Source organism: Physeter macrocephalus, chromosome 21 (assembly GCF_002837175.3).
Source record: "Physeter macrocephalus isolate SW-GA chromosome 21, ASM283717v5, whole genome shotgun sequence".
Lineage (NCBI taxonomy): Eukaryota > Metazoa > Chordata > Mammalia > Artiodactyla > Physeteridae > Physeter > Physeter macrocephalus.
Genome location: NC_041234.1, coordinates 106,476,351 through 106,495,569, shown reverse-complemented (window position 1 = coordinate 106,495,569; position 19,219 = coordinate 106,476,351). Strand labels below are relative to the sequence as shown.

Sequence of the window (19,219 nt, the reverse complement as noted above, 5' to 3'; positions counted from 1 at the left end):
TAAGAGAAATATTTTCTACTGCCCTCTGCACCCCTATTTCCATGTCCTTATCTGGTAGGTTCTCTGCCATATGGTGCTTAAAGGGTAGGTTTTGCCCCTCTGACAGGACTATAGTGGAGGTCTGTCAACCTGTGAACTATTTGCAAGCTTTTTATGAACACACATCTAAGTTATACCCTCCAGTCTCGCTTTTCTCAGGAATAACGCTGTTATTTAGAATTCTGGCTGGCTCCTGTGTCTTATTTCTCCGTTGGTTTCAATGGAGGAGGGAAAGGTAGGGGTGTTATTTAATGGCTCCCCCAAACCTCAGCATCCGAACACTTGTCCTTCCTGAACTTCATCCCATTTCGGCAGGACCATTTCTCTGATTCATTGATTTTTATTTTTTAAAATGAAGAACCCTTTCCTCCAAGGAAATCTTGCCAGGAAGTATAAACAAGTAAAAGAGATAAAAACAGATCAACTGTCCTTAAAGAGGATGTGGCAGTGGTGTTAGAGCCCTTTCTGTAAAAAACGCCTGCCGTATCTCTGAAGGTCACTTGCAATCCTCTTCCAAAATATAAATGATCGTGTTAGACTCGGAATATAGTGCAGATTTAATGAACACGGTATTAACTTCTCCATCCAAGGTAACTGAAAAACATTTTTTAGGGCAGCTGCATCTAGCTCTCCACAGAAGAAGCGCCCCTTAAAAGACCATATAAATGGAATATGTATGAATAAAAAACAGTTGACTAGTTAAAATTCTCTAGGGTGACAGCTCCTGAAAGAGAATGGCAGTGAATCTTTTCAAACAGCAAAAATAATCCTTCTCTATTACAGATTGTCACAGGCCAGGCTCTCTCACATGCAGCGAGAGAACCTCTCACTGGAAGGGCATCACTTGCTCTGTCCCTCTGACTGGGTGCTGAGCCACTGCACTAACCCATTTTGGGCACATGCACCCGAAAGCCTCTTTGGACCCTACCCTGAAGAGCAGTTCAATTCAATCCAAGGCTTCCTAGCTTGTTAGCAAGCCCTTCACAATGAATAAAAAGCCTCGCTGGATTCCAGAGAGAAAATACATGTTGTTTCCCTCTCCTTGACAAGACTTTTAAACTTCTATTAAAGGAAAAGAAATCAGCCTGGTAATATTTGCCCTTCATAAACTCATATAGAGGGCTATCCTGAACCTTGGGCTCTTCTTCTAGGTGGTTACAAACAAGATGATTAACGGATTTAAGTATTTTCCCAGATGTTGCAAGTTAAAGCCAAAGAGTCTAAATTTAGCAGGGCCATCATTTCTCTTGTTGAAAGATAAACTATTTTCCTTTTTCCATCTGCTCTCCAGAAGTTGGGGAGAAACTTGCTCTGCAACAACCCAGACAATTTGAATAAATCAACTTCAATGGCATTTTTCAACGAACTTAACTTTCTTCTCCAATTTAACATTCTATCATCTTTGTCATCACAAACTGTTCTTGTGTTGGTAAAGTGACCAGTGGGACAGGATGACATGAAAAATAAGAAGCCCTGCTTTTCCAATCAACTCTGTCTCCTGAGAAGACAAATGACTTTTCCCTTGGTCTTTGCCCTTAGCTTTATAAGGAATATCTGTGCGAGTTAAAAGTTTTCAACTTCGAGAATTTTCTTCTCACAACTAAAATGGACTCCAATTCTGATACATATAAGAGGAGGTTTACTTGCCCTCTTAGGTAAACAGAACACTGTAACAGCTGAAATCACTTTAATATGTTCAAATGTCTTTTTTTTTTCCAGTATTTTATTTTATTTTATTTTGTGTGTGTGTCTCCATATAAAATATCTTTTTCAATTGTGTTTACAGCTAGAGCACCTACAAAGGAGGTTGTTAAAACTGTGAAATACACATTAGGAAGATGCTATATCATTGAAAGGATAGGATTGTCTCGCTTCTTGTATCAACTTTGAAAACTCTTCTTGCACCATATTTTCTGACCCTATCTGACGCAATATTTTTCCCTTAATACTCTAGCAATTTGGTCTGATTTCACTTTTTTTTTGTGGTTTTCTCACTTGACTCAAGGTACTGATACAGTTCTAGGTTCAAAGGAGACATTCTATTATTCTGTGTTTTATGTGTACTAATACAGCTTTCTCTTGTAAAATTACTTGTTTTAAGACTATCCAGTTCTCAGGACAGGAATAAAGATGCAGATGTAGAGAATGGACTTGAGGACACGGGGAAGGGGAAGGGTAAGCTGGGACGAAGTGAGAGAGTGGCATGGACATATATACACTACCAAACGTCAAATAGATAGCTAGTGGGAAGCAGCCCCATAGCACAGGGAGATCAGCTCGGTGCTTTGTGACCACCTAGGGGGGTGGGATAGGGAGGGTGGGAGGGAGACGCAAGAGGGAGGAGATATGGGAACATATATATATGTATAACTGATTCACTTTGTTATAAAGCAGAAACTAACACACCACTGTAAAGCAATTATAGTCTAATAAAGATGTTTAAAAACAACAACAACAGAATATCCAGTTCTCTTGGATTCCTTTTTGTCAAATTTATTTCCCCAGGGGCGCTTCTTAGTGTCCTGAACTTGCTAAGATACTCGAAGCCCATTTTATTTGATTACATCAGTTCTCTCCCAGAGAACTCTGAATGTTATCATTCTGTGGTTCAGTCCACCAATTTTCATCCACAAGCTTCAGGAAATACTACCAGCCAAGACCACAAAAAAGAAATCTAGCTTACTTGAGTCTTCTACTTTTTAAAAAAATTCTTAGAAATTGACCCCTAATATATTGCAGAAACTTATTTGACAGTCTGTGGCCTGCTGAATTGTTTTTTCAGCAGATGGTTAAAGACTCTCATAACCACATATTTTTAAGTAAACCGGGCAAAGACATGATTCAGTTTGATTCCACCCTCACAAAGTTCACCATTTTGTGTTACTGGTCTCTTTAAGATACCTAGGATGAGGGTTTTTTTTTTTTTTTTTTAGTGGATTAACAATCATAAGGATTAGTCTAAAATATCTGCAAACTTCATTTATGACTTTTCAATTCTTACCCAAGGGAATTAAGATAAAATTATGAAGTAGCACACCTGTCAGAGTTCATGAGAAAGCATAAGATCAAAAGAAATTTGATCTTCACCAGAGGATGCTAACATGTAGAAACCAAATTTTCTCCTCTGTCCAAGAGGCAACTGAACTGTTACTGAAAGAAAAATACCATAGAGTTGCAAAGAATTTACCAAACTCGGTCAGATATAAATGTTAAGTTTCGTCTTTCACTCCCAGTCCATTTCAACTGTAGCTACTGACCAATACACATTATTAGAAAAAAAAAACAAAACCAAAAATCAACCAACCAACCAACCAAACAAAAAAACGCTATCGGGCTGAGCACATGTTCAACTGCTTAGGTTTGGGGTTCTGATAGGAGATATTTTTATGAACACATACACAAGATAAAAATCAACAAAAGTGGTCTTGGAAGATACACAAGGACAGGAGTGAGACTAAGCCACCCAAACATTACAGAAAGAGTTGAAGAGAGGAGCGAGCAGAATGGCCATTCCTTACTTTCTAAAGATCTTATGGCATCTCTTTCCTCCAGACTAATTCTTTTTAAAAAATTCTCTCAAAAAATTTTTATGAGCTGTTTTTTACATTATAAAAGTAACGCACATTCATTGTTAAAAATCCCAACAGAAATACAAAGTTAGTCTGTCTCTTCACCAAATTGTCAGTTCCACTATTCAGAGGTAAACATTGCTAGGAATCTGTCCTGAACATTAAACTGTTGGAAGCAAACAGAAATGACTCCAATAAGATGGAGTGACCGATTTAACCAGTAGGTACGTGATACAGCACTTTAACCACTTACAGAAACTGTTTTCTAAAATTTAAAGCAATTTTGGGACCTCCCTGCAGGTCCAGTGGTTAAGACCCTGCGCTTCCACTTCAGGGAGTGCAGGTTCGATCCCTGGTCGGGGAACTAAGATTCCGCAGGGCATGCGGTGCAGCCAAAAAATAAAAATAAAAACATAAAATTAAAGCAATTCTGAAGTCCCCCTGACGTCCCAGCCAGAATTATTCCACTTCCTGCCTTTCAGTTATACGATTCTCTCCTGACTTTTTTCAGAAGGAATAGTGGAAATAATCTAGTCTAATCCCTTCGTTTTACAGATAAGAAAACTACACCGTAAAAGGTGTAAAAGGTTACGTGACTTGCCCAGGGTCATGTGTCTAATCAGTAGCTACCAGACAGGCTATCCTATGACCACTTTTTCAAATCTAATTTTTATGAAAGTACCTAGGAAGACTTTAAATAGACTTCTAACATACAGCTCAAAAACTTCACTATGAAATGGAATTGACAATATCTATACACATGTAAACTTTTAAGAAAAAGGAGTGCTTTGCTCCAAACATCTTGCATGTTCTCCTACAAGACATAAAACAGGAGGGACCCCCAACTTTCCAATGTCATGGCTGTATTAAAGACTAGATATTCTCTCTGGAATTCCATTATCCACTGTCTAGCTGCGTGGGCTCCCTTCCACAGAGACAAAGGCAGAGAGGGACTGGTTAAATAAACGGCAGGGCTTCCCGGCATCTTGAGGCCAATTTAAATCAAAACAATCTTGGTCTGGTTCAGGCTAATCAACCGCTAAAGGTCAGAGTCCAGCTCTCTCCCCTTTCCTCCTGCAACTTCTCATCATTATAACAGCATTTAAAGCACCTTCTGTCACATCCTCCCCCTCAAGTCACACCCTTGCTGGCATGCTTTCAGTTCATTTTCTCTCCTCCCCCAGGCCTCGGGTGGGGGTGGAAGAGAGAGGTCTGGCTGAAGGGCAGGGCTCCTGTGGGGAAATGATGGGAAATACGTTTATACAGACACATGGAGCAGGTCCTAGAGAGCTCAGAATGGCAGACTGAGCAATTTTGACTTGATTCCATAGGCACTGGGGAGTCTCTGAAGGCTTATGAGCGGGGGAGTGATATGATGAAACCACCTTTTTTAGAAAGTTAGCAGTTGGTATGGGTAGAGAGTAGGAATTTGGGAAGCGCTTGGAAGACTACATAAGAAGGTTGTTATAGTGGCCAAAGCATAGAAGTCAGGACCTGGACTGAAGTGTTGGCAGCAGAAATTGAGTTGAAGGAACATATGTAAGGGACATTGCAAAGGGATAGGCCTCAGAAGAAGATGGAAGGACAGGATGAAAGCTGAATAATGTCCACCGTGCAACCCTGAGGGACTAAAAGATGGGGAATATAGAAGAGGGGATAGTTTTAGAGCCATAAGGAGGTCAGTTTGACACGCTAACTATGAGCTGATGGCAGGATAGACAGGCAAGTGGAGATGTCCCGTCGTCAGCTAGCGATGCCCGGGTGAGAAGCTGAAGTTGGGGAGTAGAAGGAGTATTTGAAATCATGAATGAGGTAGGATGCATTCAGCAAGGGAACGAATTTGGCAGAGAGAGAAAGAATTATCAGAGAGAGGGGTGGAGAGACAGAATGGAGGAGGTGATAAGTTTCTGGAAGGAAGAAGCATTAACAGTTTCGAATATAGGCAAGGACAAAAAGAAGAAACATTAGTAAACTAGCCCAAGTAGCTAAATCCTAAGACCTTAATCAACTATATTTACTTTCCTCAGTGGTACTACTCCCTCCTCACACAAACAAATGTTTTGAGCCTTTTGTTCGATAACATTCAAGTCCAGAGTTTGGCTCTTAGTACTAAGTTTAGTGAACTATTCGACTTAACAGGGCAGGATATAACTAACGAAAGAGCAGGTGCATATGGTTGAAGATACAGGCACATATATATTAAGATAATCACGCACATATGGTTTAAGATACAGAATTCTATTTTTTCTACGAACATCTGGCACATCTGGCACAAAAGCCTTCGTGTAACTTTTCTCTGGTTAAGACCCCAGTGGCTAAGTTGGCAGCACCTCCAATCCTCTGAAATTCCTCCCTTACCAACCTCACTAAGCAGGAAGGGGGGGAAAAAGCTATCTGCCTATGGCCGGGGTGCGGCTTGAGGAGAATGGGAGATCTGGCTGAAATGTGCAGCGGACCATTAGATCAGGCACAGGCCGATAGATAAAACTCGGCGAAGGCAGTATGGCATACTCAGGCCTTTTACAAAATGGCTTCTGCCTCTCCCGCAGGTTGTGGACTAAAGGAAACTAAATGGCTACTGTGGAGTACATGGACTGTCCTTCTTTTCCCTACAAGAGAAACATTTATCAGGAGAGTGACAGGGTGAAGATGATGTATCAGTTTCTGGAGGCCATTAGATCGCCAAAAAACACCCTGTTGCTTGCTTTCTCAAGCCTACCGTTCTTCCCACAGGGCCTACTCGGCCTAGGCCCTAGTGTTCAACCTCTACTCCCCAACTATCTCAAGTTCCGGCACCTGAGAGTCCCAACAACTCCAGCTCTTTCCCTGAGTAGGGCCATAACCCTGATATCGAAGACCAAAAAGTGTTTCACAGACAAATGCACCATGATATTCACCTACAAAGAATCAGAGAAATAATAAAAATGGTAACACTAGCAGTAGTCATTTTCATTCATCGGGTGCTTGCTCTAGTATCAAACACTGTTATATCAAAAGCAACTATAAATAATAGCATGACAATTCTGTCTAAAAAACATGATTCCAGGACATATACCATAATGAGAAAATACCACTGAGAAGTTATTAAAAGGAATATTCTACCATAATTGAGAGGGAAAGTGAAGTGGCCCATTACTTAAGACTTTGGAATAGAGACAGACCTGGGTTACGATTCAGTTGTGTTACTTAACGTCTCTGGCCCCCAGTTTCCTTATCTGTTAAGTGGGGATAATAATAGTACCTGCGATTTAGGCTGGTTGGGAAGATAAATGAAATAAGCACTGTACATTCATTGGCACATTGCCCCGTACATAAGCATTATTCAATAAATGTCAGCTGCTATTATTAGAAAGCTATTATATTATTGTTCATTATTATAAGGAAGTAGATATAAGTCGAATCATATCTGTAAAAGCCAGATAACACCTTTGACTATAAGATAGGTTTTAGGAGGATCTAAAACTAGGGCTACAAAATGGTTCCACATCATATACACGCTATTCATCGACATATCTGTACTCTCACCCAGGCTCGGAATTAGACATTGGTATTTATTCCTTAAATGGGAGCCATTACAGTAACAAAAAATAACATTGTCACTCCTGTAATCCCCCTTAGGAGGACTGAGCTTAGAGAAAGTAACAATCATGGGAGCCCGCCCATGGCTCCACTTGGACCTCCCCCCTCCTTTTAATGCTACTGATGACTTGCCATGATATAAGACAAGGGCCTTGCTAGGGAACCTCAAGAAACCCTTCAACAAGAGCAGAGATACAAACCCCTCTTTGTTTCTTAGGTTTTACACTATGCCAAGCTAAAGAATTTATCCTTTATCCTCCTTCTCTTGATTAATACTGTTCCTGGGAATTCTTGGGCCAAGTAGCTATGTAAATCTAATAAGGGATATGTTACATATTTCTAATAGCACTAAAAGCATGGAACACTTTGTGCCACTGGTGACCACATATTACAAACAGAATTCTGAATTACTGTAGTTACATTAGGAGTTCACATATATATTCTTTTCTACTTAGCCCAGGAAAAAAACTTCTAACCCAACCAGTTGGATCACCAACTGTATCCAAAAGTCTAAGCAACCAAACTGGCTTTCAATACAAACAAGAATGGGATGCTTTCATATTTTTACCCCAGGGCCAGGGGTTATCAGCCCATCAACTCTGAACTGTATGATAACCTTTCAGGCACAAATGACTCCATTACGGAGGTGCTCACTTAAAACAGAACTTTGAGAGGGAGGACCCCCCTTCAGAAACAATTTCTAGGACATGAACATCATAAATATGTTAAGAAAAAACAGAGACCAACACTGCTGTCCAATAGAAACATAGTGAAAGCCACATATGTAATTTTATATATTCACGTAGCCACATTAAAAAAATAGAAGCAAGTCAGATTAATAATATATTTCATTTCATCTAATATATCAAAAATATTGTCTAAGCTTGTAGTCAATATAAAAATTGTTAATGAGATATTTTATACACTTTTGGCACTAAATCTTCAAAATCCCGTGTTTAGTTTACACTTACAGCACATCTTGATTCAAACTAGCCGCCTATTCAAGGGCTCAATAACCACACGTGGCTAGTGGATGCTGTACTGAACAGCGCAAATAGAGCCAATCTGATATGAATGACATGCCTACCCTCACGGACACCTCAGCCCTTCACCCTCTTTGCTGGAGCTCTTATAGTGTCCCCACCCCTCTCTGGGACCACTAGTCCACCTGGAGTTGTGAGGAAGAAGGGGGGGAAAGGATGTGTTTTTAACAAAGCACCTTGGAAACCCAACTCCATTTCCCAGTAGAAACAATAGCAAACACAATAGTTCTATGGCTAAGTGGCATTAAGGGTTAAATAGGCTTTCCTGGGGAGGAAGGTCTGGGAACCTAATCACCATTTAGAACACCGTATCCAGGAGATAGCGCGTTCCAACCTTCCAATAGGCACACAAAGAGACTGCCTGGATCTCTCATCTACACTCTTGGTAAAAGGGAACTGACAGCCATGTTTACAAAGAGTTTTTCATTTAAGTACTTAAATTAAGCCAGTTGGTTCCCTTCTTCATCCTTGTCCCCTCCTCCCCGCATTCAGAGGGTCCTTCAATCCTGCCCTTCTCTGGAAAGCACATTTCTCCCTGAGATGTGGAACAGCTGCCATTTTGGAACACTCTGTGAAACTGAGAACCCTGTCTTCTGAACAGTTCTAGATATCTTTCTGAAGCAAAGGCAAACTGAAAAGGACAATATTTGCCCTTTCCTTACGTGTGCCCTGCTGTTCTGCCAGCCCTCCTACCCCCATCCTAACCTCAAAGTCAAAAGCTCTCAAGTGGCCAGCACTAATGCAAAACTAGGCAATTTCAACTACATATTTTAGATCTCCCCCACCTCTCACTCTCTCATCTCCCCAGCCCACCTCAACGTACACTTCTGCATAATAATCATGCAAGCACACAGACAACAAGCCTTATCCTATTTGGCTTCAAATCCACCTCATAGCTCTTCATTCCAGGAGAAATGTACAAACTGTAGCTTGTAGGTTTTGAAGCCCTTTTGCGATCCAGTCTTAACTAGTTGCAATCTTGACTGGATAAACTGAATCATCACTGGGTCCTGTCAATTCTCCCTCCCTCACCTGCAATCTGTTGGTTAAGAGTCCACTGTTCTTGACATCTCCCGTATCTTAATCCACATTCTCCAGTCACCGTTTTCAATGACTAGTCTCAAGACCCTTGAGGACTAGGACCATATCTTTTACTATTCCAATTTCTCCTTGCACCGAGTCTTTCTTGGTGTCACCTTCGGCCCCAAGTATAGTATAGTACAGTCCACAGAAGCAAGAGGCAGAGTGAGACTGGAGAAGTGACTCTGAAGAGTGTGGAGAGACACTGTTGGCAAAACTAGGTTAAGGAGTTTGGATTTTATTCTGAAATATAATGGGGAGTCCCTGAAGAAGTTTTAGTAGGGGAATGACTTTTTAATTTACTTTATTTTAAGAATCAGCAATCTAGTGGCGATGAGGGTGAAGAATCAGCGGCAAGGAAGACCAGATGGAGGGAGACCAACTGAGTGGCTGCTGAAACAATGGTCCAGATGCAAGCTGAAACAAGGAAGGAGCAAATAAGAATGAATGGATACAAGACAGGTTTAGGATACAGAACAGACAGGACTCCGTAATTGTCTCAGCACTCCCTAGTCATCTCCCGGCTGGTACCTAATGTGAAAGTAGCACTTACTCCCTTGACCAGGGATCTAGTCTTCTATCCCCAAATCTCCCCTTTTCTTTCTTTCTTTTTTTAAATAAGAAATATTTTAGGGCTTCCCTGGTGGCGCAGTGGTTGAGAATCTGCCTGCCAATGCAGGGGACACGGGTTCGAGCCCTGGTCTGGGAGGATCCCACATGCCGCGGAGCAACTGGGCCCGTGCGCCACAACTACTGAGCCTGCGCGTCTGGAGCCTGCGCTCCGCAACAAGAGAGGCCGTGACGGTGAGAGGCCCGCGCACCGCGATGAAGAGTGGCCCCCGCTCGCCGCAACTGGAGAAAGCCCTCGCACGGAAACGAAGACCCAACACGGCCAAAAATAAATAAATAAATAAATTTATTTTTTAAAAAAAAGAAAAAAAGAAATATCTTATTCGCTGCAAAACAAAACAACAAACAAACAAAAGTGCAGAAAAACATAGTAGTATACACATGACCGATGGAGGGCTCTCTGTATAAGCTTTCACTAAAGTTCTAATTCCTCCTTCTACTCTTATATAAAGAAAAAGAGCTATCAGGCAGAGTACCTCATTCTTAAAATTCTTTCCAGTAAACTATATTTAATTCACAGGTTGGATAGAAGTCTGGAAGCATTTACTTTTTATGTATGTATGTATGTATGTTTAATTGATATATAACATTGTATTCGTTTCAGGTGTTCAACATAATGATTTGATATTTGTATGTAGTACAAAATGATCACCACAGAAAAGCTAGTTAATAGCCATTGTCACACAAAGTTACAACATTTTTTTCTTTTTCCTTATGAGAACTTTTAAGATCTACTCTCTTAGCAGCTTTCAAATATACAACACAGCAGTGTTAACTATGGTCACTGTGCTGTACATTACATCCCGTAACTTATTTATTTTATACTTGGAAGTTTGTACCTTTTGACACCCTTCACCCACTTTGCCCACCCTCCACCCCCTGCCTCTGGCAACCACCAATCTGTTATCTGTATCCATGAGCTTGTTTTGTTTTTGTTTTCATTTTGTTTTGTTTTAGATTCCACATTTAAGTGAGATCACATGGTATTTGTCTTTCTCTGTCTGACTTATTTCCCTTGACATAATGCCCTCAAGGTCCATCCGTGTTGGCACAAATAGCAAGATTTCCTTCTTTTTTATGGCTGAATAATATTCCATTGTATGTATATATCATATTTTCCTTATTCATACATCAATGGACATTTAGGTTGTTTTCATATCTTGGTTATGATAAATAAGCTGCAGTGAACACGGGGGTACATATATCTTTTCAAGTTAATGCTTTCATTTTCTTCAGATAAGTACCCAGAAGTGGAGTTGCTGGATCATACGTTAGTTCTATCTTTAATTTTTTGAGGAATCTCCAGACTGTTTTCCATAGTGGCTGCACCAATTTACATTCCCACCAACAGTGGAGGAGGGTTCCCTTTTCTCCACGTCCTTTCCAACACTTGTTACTTGTGTTTTTGTTAATAGCTATTCTAACAGGCCTGTGGTGATATTATTGTGGTTTTATTTACATTTCCCTGATGATTAGTGATGTTAAGCATCTTTTCATGTACCTGCTGTCCATCTGTATATCTTCCTTGAAAAAATGTCTATTCAGATCCTCTGCCCATTTTTTAATCAGATGGTTTAGTTTTTTTGCTACTGAGTTATATGAGTTCTTCACATATTTTGGATGTTAACGCCTTATCGGTATATAATTTGAGAAGATTCTCTCCCATTCAGCAGGTTGCCTTTTCATTTTGTTGATGATTTCTTTCCCCCTCTTTCATTTCAAAATAACTATCATCACACGCTTCAAATGGCCAACGAGGAAGGTGAAAAGGAAGCAAGATCAGGGGAGGAACAACTAATAAAAGTCAATGCCCCACTTTTGTGGCATTTTGAGTTTTCAATGCACCTTCCATTGCCTCCGGTTGTTCGCACAGGCCACGCTGCCACTGTTTCACCCAAAACCACTTCCTTAGCTTCCAACCACAATGAAAGGCTCCCCTAAAAGTCACTCCTTTTCCAAATACGCCCCATAAAATATACTCATGGGCATATGAAAAAGTTAAGCCTTAGTTAAAAATACCACTAAATGCTTGGAACACCGATCATTTAAAGAGCATAGGTTTACTTCTTAAATCTGGAAGCCAAAATACTGCCTTTTGCTGATACATGTTGACGAAGGCACACAGATACCAGTAAGCAAGGCTGGCTACAGGATGTGAAAAAGCAACACTCAAGAGAAAATTGCACTTTTTCAAATACTCTCTGTTTCAAATTACAGACTTGGGATATTTCTTTGAAACAACTCTCCCTATTTATTAAAAAAAAGTCTGTACATGACTTATACATGTGTTTCAGCTATTTCTAGAAAAATGACTCAGTTTTATGTTTAGAAAAAAAGCATTTCCTTCAATAAAAAAGAAATCGCTTTAAGAAAGTAGCTTCAAACATCAAACCATTTTGAATACTTATTATCTACTCCAGTCTCACGGCTCACTTTCTTCTTGGTGCCCTCAGTTTGCTCAGAGTTAGTAGTAGCGACAAGCTTACCTCTGCTATTCACTGAATAAAAGGAAATTATGACTCATAGCAAAACAAAACGTACAAGACAGCAGAACCTCAGCCAAAGCTATTAAGAATTATTATACCAAAAAAAGAAAAAGAAAAAAAAACCCACCCCACTTCTTAAAACCATGTATTAGTCTTATAAGGATACACTGGAAATTTAAAAATATTAAAAGGCTTCATCCCAGCTGTGTACACTAAAGATACCATTGTATAAATGTAGTGTTAACATTTGTGACACTATGTATAAAACCTGTCTACAAAGCAACACTTGAAACAGATGTAGCACAAAATACTTGCATTTCATATGCTTTTGATATGGTTCCCCAAATCAAACTTAATTCCATCCATGACCAGCTGACTGCAAGTAACAGGTATGACTAATTTTAAAAGAGCACATAGCCATGTCCTAAGGGGTATGCAGTAAGAAGCTACTAAGTCCTGGGTGAAATACTATATTCACATGCTCAACAGTATACTTTAGTGAAGAATTCCAGTCACAGTAACTTTTCACAACAAGATTTATTGTCAGAGCTTGTAAGTGGATATACTGGGAATAGTTCCACGCCTATTAGGAAAAAAAACCTTCCAACCAAATGCACAACTCACGCCTGTTACACCACCAGCAGAACCGAATCTTCTACTAGGAAAAAAAAAATCGGTTTTGCAGTGTTTAGAGTTGGATATAACCAAGACCTGAGAAATAAGTAGGCAGTTACTTTGACAAGAGATAAACAATGGCCCTCCAACTGTAGAGAAATCCAAAAATACACTTCACGTTATTCTGCAGAAAAACAAGTTAACAAATAAAACCCTATCTAACATCACTTTGCTGCAAGGACCTCAGGCTCCTAGCGAAGAGTGCAGTTTTAAGTAGCAACTAAGACGCCTGCTGACAGTCAAATAAAGACCTATTTGATAACCAGTGTGACAGAAAACAGACATTTATGGCTCCCAGCTATTAGCAAGTGAAAGATTAGACTAAATTTTAAGAAAAATTCACCAAATGTTCTAAAATTTCAGACCTTCCAAAATGGCTAGATTCTAAAAGGAAAAGAACAAATAGTTACCACATGCTGAGGGAAGGGATGGGAGCGGGCAGCAGGGAGTGACTGAAAGGGACTCACAGAAAGAAAATGCTACCAAAATATGGCATATCATTAGAAATTCAGGTATAGACAGCAAAATGACAAGAACATCATTACGATCATTAACCATTCCCTAGCACATGTAGTTATCATGTAAGATTAAAATGAAAAAACCTGAATGACTTTAGAGAAGCCTAAAGACCAAAGAAGATAACTCATGATTAGCAACTGAAAGTATTATACAAAGTATCTTCCCATACCTGCCCTGCATAAGAAAAGAAAGATCAAAGTCAACTTGGAAGAAGGTTTTTTACTTTAGGAAAAAATGTAGTGTAGAAGATGGCAAGATAAAAAGAGCTGCTGACAGATGAAATTTCCACTAAAAACAAAATTCAACTTTTCCCCTCTGTTCACAGAACTATCTGGAGCCTCTAAAATACCATGGATAAGTTACATAGCCACTAAAAATTTTAAGTATGAAGACTGTGTGGCAACCAGGAATAATTCATAGGACAAAATAGGTGGAAAAGGCAGAACTCTAAGTAATATGTACACTATGACTACAATGCTAGGTAAAAGCTGTAATGATGGTTGGTTAAGAAGGCGGCCAGACTTTCTTTTTCCTTTCCAAAGATTCTGTAAATATTGCCATAAAAGTTTTATAGATCAAAAATCACGTTTAAACTATGAGTCTTGGCATTCAGGAAAATGTTAAATAAGTTATTCCTTTCAAGAAAAAAAAAGGCACACTGCTTTGTAGTTTATCCTTTTAACTACTTCAAATTAAGGAGGATTTCAAATGGCCACACTACAAACGGTGGGTTCTTATCTGTATTAGAACTCAAAGGGTGTAGACTTTCATACTTAGGATGGACAAACATCTGCTTTTCTATGTGGAAAAAATGGTCACACCCTTGTAGGAAACTGACAAGTTTAAAAAGCTTATGGCATTCTTAAAGATGTCTACTTGCTCCATTTTTCTAAATAGATAAATCAAAAACGGAAAACAAAGCATCAAAACCAGACCGGTTTTCAGGGGAACCTACTAATCAAACTGTTAACTGAAGCTACGAGTTACAAAAGTAAAGCCCCTCTGGCTTTATTTCTGAAGGAACGCTCTCTATAGCCAACTATTCAGTTTGGTAGGTTCCATTCTTTCAAACACCTCACTCGGCTAAAACAGATTACAACACATCCAGTGCCTCCCCGACCCTGTTAAGAGAATTCTGTGAAAAAGAGGGTATCTAGCGAAAGACGTCAAGGATTATGGTGATGTATTTTAAATTTTTCAATATGCAAGCAGGACTCTTATGCAGGTTGCTTTAATAGTCTGAGTTCTATTTTATCGGGCCACTGCAGGCAAAGCAGTTCTTTATCTCCTCACCATTAGGACAAGGGTAGGGAGGTGAAGGGCTCCCTACTTCTCTCCTGTAGGTCAGAACCCTGTGGATCGAGTCATCGCATTTGACTATTGTAACCGCGCTCAGCGAGTCCTCCCCTTCCTTCCTTTCTTTTCCCTGGACAAATCCCTACGAGACTAACACAAACCTAATTTATGATGTCAATAGGTAGGCCAGGTCCCTAAAAAGCTCTGTCGCCGCGGGTTCAGACTCTGCATCTCCCCGCCCCACCCTGTCGCGGCTTGGGTGGAATCGCCAATGAAACACTAACAGTAGCTAAGGTAACAGAGCCGGGCTTAACCGGGCCGATGCCGCAGAAGAAGTGAAGAGTTTCTCCGGGCCTGGGGGTTGGGAGGTTGGCTCCGCGGACTGATTTTCCATTGGGGGGGGGCGGTTAGAGACCACAGAAGCGCAAAAGCAGTAGTCTAATCTTTGAAGGCCGGCGGCCGGCTCTGCCACGCTGCGCGCGGTGCGCCCCGAAGGGGGGGGCCCGCCTGCAGCCTCCCTCCGGGTCTCGGGCCCTCCTTCCCCTCTCCTCCCTCCCCTCCCTCCTTTCCATCTCAGCAGCGCCCTCGGTCTCCCTCTCCGGCTCATACAAAAGCAAAATGTCCGCCATCTTCCGAGGCGGCTGCGCTAGTCGCCGCCACCGGCCCGGCTCTCCTGAGCTTTCTCCCCGGGGCCGCCCTTCCCCCGGCCCCCTCCCCGACCCCCGGCGCCGCGGCTCCTCGGAAGCCGCGGAGGCGCCACTCACCCCCGCCCTCGCCCCCACCTCGCCCCGCCCGCCCCGCCAGGCGACGCAGGACCGCCTCGGGCGGGGGCGGGGGGGAGCCCGCAGCACCTCGGGGCGGAGTCGCCGGCTCCGTCCGGCCCCTCGGCCTCCACCGCGCGCGGTGCGCCCCGAAGGGGGGGGCCCGCCTGCAGCCTCCCTCCGGGTCTCGGGCCCTCCTTCCCCTCTCCTCCCTCCCCTCCCTCCTTTCCATCTCAGCAGCGCCCTCGGTCTCCCTCTCCGGCTCATACAAAAGCAAAATGTCCGCCATCTTCCGAGGCGGCTGCGCTAGTCGCCGCCACCGGCCCGGCTCTCCTGAGCTTTCTCCCCGGGGCCGCCCTTCCCCCGGCCCCCTCCCCGACCCCCGGCGCCGCGGCTCCTCGGAAGCCGCGGAGGCGCCACTCACCCCCGCCCTCGCCCCCACCTCGCCCCGCCCGCCCCGCCAGGCGACGCAGGACCGCCTCGGGCGGGGGCGGGGGGGCTCAGCTGCCCAGGCCGACCAGCTCCCGCTTCCCGACCGGCCCACCCCCTGGATGGCCCCTTTACCTTGATGCAGTACGGGGGTTCGTCGTAGGTGACCAGCATGTACCTGTCTCCGCGGCTGGCTGGGTCCCGGGCGCGCAGCTGCGGGACGAGGGATGACGGAGGGGGCCGCGAAGGGAAGGGGGGAGGAGGGGCGATACCAACGTTACAGAAGCACCTAAATCCACCACCACCCCCATCCCTAGGGAACTCTCCCCATCTCTCCCCTCCCCTCCCTTTACCTTCAAGAATAACTCCACAGCGCCTTTGGCAATGTCCAAATAGGAGGTGCCCAGGTCAGTGCGCTGGTTCATAGAGGCGGACGTGTCTATGAGGAACAGCAGGATGGGCATCTTCCCCCGCACCCCTGGCTCCGGTCCCCACTCTCCTGGCCCTCTTGCCCTCACTGCCGCGTACTGCCACCCGAACCCTCAACTCTCGCAGAGCCAGGGTGCAGGGAGCAAGAGTAAGAGGGGGAGACGGGACGGGACGGATGGAACTGCTCCTGGCCTCCTCTTTCTGCAGCCCCACCTCTTCTCCCTCCAAGGGAACTTGAAAGTGTGAGCGTGTGTAGCCCTCGGGGCCCTCCCCCTTCCTCTCTTCTGCCACCACTACTGCCGCCGCCGCCGCTGCCGCCGCAGGGACTATCGCCCGAGCATCGGTCCAAGCTCACTGAAGCGCTCGCCCCAGACTGAGAGCTGTCTCTGTTCACCGACACACAACTTCTGTCCGCTCACCTACCATGGGCACCATGTGACCAGAACCCACGCCATTGGCTGCCAATTATATGTTATTTGCATATTCATTAGATGACAGGGCAAGGGGAGGGACTTGGGCGAACCCTGGGAGTTGAAGTTTGAACCCAGGCAGGGGGTAAGGGGAAATGTTAAGGACCCTCCTTTAAAGGACTTGGAAGCTGTTAGGATACTTAGGGTGGTTTGGATGGACTTTTCTCTTGCTCTTCAAAGATGATAATTCGAAAGGAAGAGTGAATTTGAGCAACAGTTGTGCAGAGGTACAGAAACAGATGCTTGGGCAGGCTGTACAGAAGACGCTTTGCTAACTGCAATCGATCAGTCCTGCCAGTGGCTAAGACCAAAACATTTCAGAAGCAGCAAACTTCTTTCCTGGCAAGACCTACTCGCATTCCTTCAGATCCCTCCCCACGCTTGATCAGTGTTTGTAAGTCGGTCGCTGGCCTTGCATTCCGCGTATATCTACTGAGAAAGGAAACTAAAACTTAAACACAAGTTACCTAAACTGGCCTTTTGTGTGCACAAGCTTCTTCAGTTTCATTGAGCACTTTGAAGTATTGCCCTGCCTGTGATAATTCCACCCACTGTTGTGTCTGCGCAGCCTTTACACATGGAAGGTTTGCCATCCTGGATCCTGATTCATCTCACATTTATTGAGCACCTATGAAGTGTCAGCCACCCACGTTAGTCTCATTTAGTCTTTGAAATAATTGTGGTAGGTGGCATTATGTTCAATTTTCAGTAAAGGAAAGTGCAGCTCAGGGAGATGAGGACAACACTGAAGGATGTTCTCAGGTCTGGCTCTACGGAGAGTCTCAATGAGCGGCCAACCACGCTTGGCTGACTGCTTCATGTAACTCGAATTTTAAATATGGAGGTGTGTATTCCCAGCAGTATGCTGTGCACAACGTGGAATCCTGAACTTCAGTGAGTTTACAACTTCATTTGATATGTTCCTTGTAATATATATAAAATCCATATTCAATAACATTTTCATAAAAATAAGGTTTCAGAAGAGGCCATATAGCAATGTATGAATCAGGGACAAACAAGTGATGCTAATAAAAAGTGCAGTGGGGGAATTTCCTGGTGGTCCAGTGGTTAGGAGTCCATGCTCTCACTGCCGAGGGCCCGGGTTCGATCCCTGGTCAGGGAACTAAAACCCCACAAGCCGCGTGGTGTGGCAAAAAAAAAAAAAAAAAATGCAGTGGAAGCAATGGTCCAGTGGTCTCGAATTTCAGAAGGTTTCCTAGATGAGGCACTTAGCAGGAAGGGAGGGATTCTGGATTGAAAGGAATGGTGGGAACAAAAATTCAGCCAGAGATACTAACATGCATAGCACAATTCAGACCCATCTGGGATACAGCTGGTGGGAATTAATGGGGAAATAAGGATGAAAAAGACACATTTGTTATCTCACAGTTGCCATGAGTCAGGGGTCTGGGCATGGTGTAGCTGGATTCTTTGCTCAGTCTCACAAGACCGCAATCAAGGTGTCAGCCAGGCTGTGTTTTCATCTGGAGGCGTGACTGGGAGAGAATCAGATTCCAAGGTGAAGCTGAATCCTGAATGGATGTTGGCAGAATTCATTTCCTTGTGGCTGTCTGCTGGGTGGAGGCCACCCTCGGGTCCACCTGCACTTACCTCCCTCCCATAGGTTGTTCACAGTATGATTGTTTGCTTCTTCAGGGCCAGCAGGAAGATCACTCACTGCAGTCTTCTAAGATGGAGCCTTATATGATGTAACTTAATCATGAGAGTGCCATCCGTCACCTTCGCCGTATTCTATTGACTAAAAGCAAGTCACAGGGCTTCCCTGGTGGCGCAGTGGTTGAGAATCTGCCTGCCAATGCAGGGGACACGGGTTCGAGCCCTGGTCTGGGAGGATCCCACATGCCGCGGAGCAACTGGGCCCGTGAGCCACAACTACTGAGCCTGCGCGTCTGGAGCCTGTGCTCCGCAACAAGAGAGGCCGAGATAGTGAGAGGCCCGCGCACCGCGATGAAGAGTGGCCCCCACTTGCCGCAACTAGAGAAAGCCCTCGCACAGAAACGAAGACCCAACACAGCCAAAAAAATTAATTAATTAATTAATTTTTTTAAAAAAAGCAAGTCACAGGTCTTACCCACACTCACTCAAGGAGAGAAGATTACACAGGACATAACATCACGCGGGGGAGATCATGGGGACCATCTAAGAATTCTGCCTCGCATTAGGTGGGGATGAAATTATTACCTGGAAACAAAC

General features: G+C 43.5%; 1 protein-coding gene across 11 annotated transcripts in view; it reads right to left on the bottom strand.

Moving 5' to 3' along the window:
• INTS6L (integrator complex subunit 6 like) overlaps nucleotides 1-16,914 on the bottom strand; it is a 52,087-nt gene extending 35,173 nt beyond the window's left edge. For 9 of the 11 annotated variants that reach the window (XR_003677859.1, XR_003677861.2, XM_055081623.1 and 6 more), the window contains exons 1-2: nucleotides 16,460-16,914; nucleotides 16,242-16,319 (exon numbers count right to left, since the gene is read on the bottom strand). Coding sequence is in view for 8 of the 11 variants with exons in the window: in XM_055081623.1 (XP_054937598.1) it covers nucleotides 16,242-16,319; nucleotides 16,460-16,570 (189 nt within the window). In the remaining 3 variants the exon portion in view is untranslated. Of the gene's footprint in view, nucleotides 1-16,241; nucleotides 16,320-16,459 lie in introns of those variants that run through there. The other 2 variants (XM_055081624.1, XM_055081628.1) reach the window with 2 other exon arrangements.
• Between the last annotated feature and the right edge of the window lie 2,305 nt (nucleotides 16,915-19,219).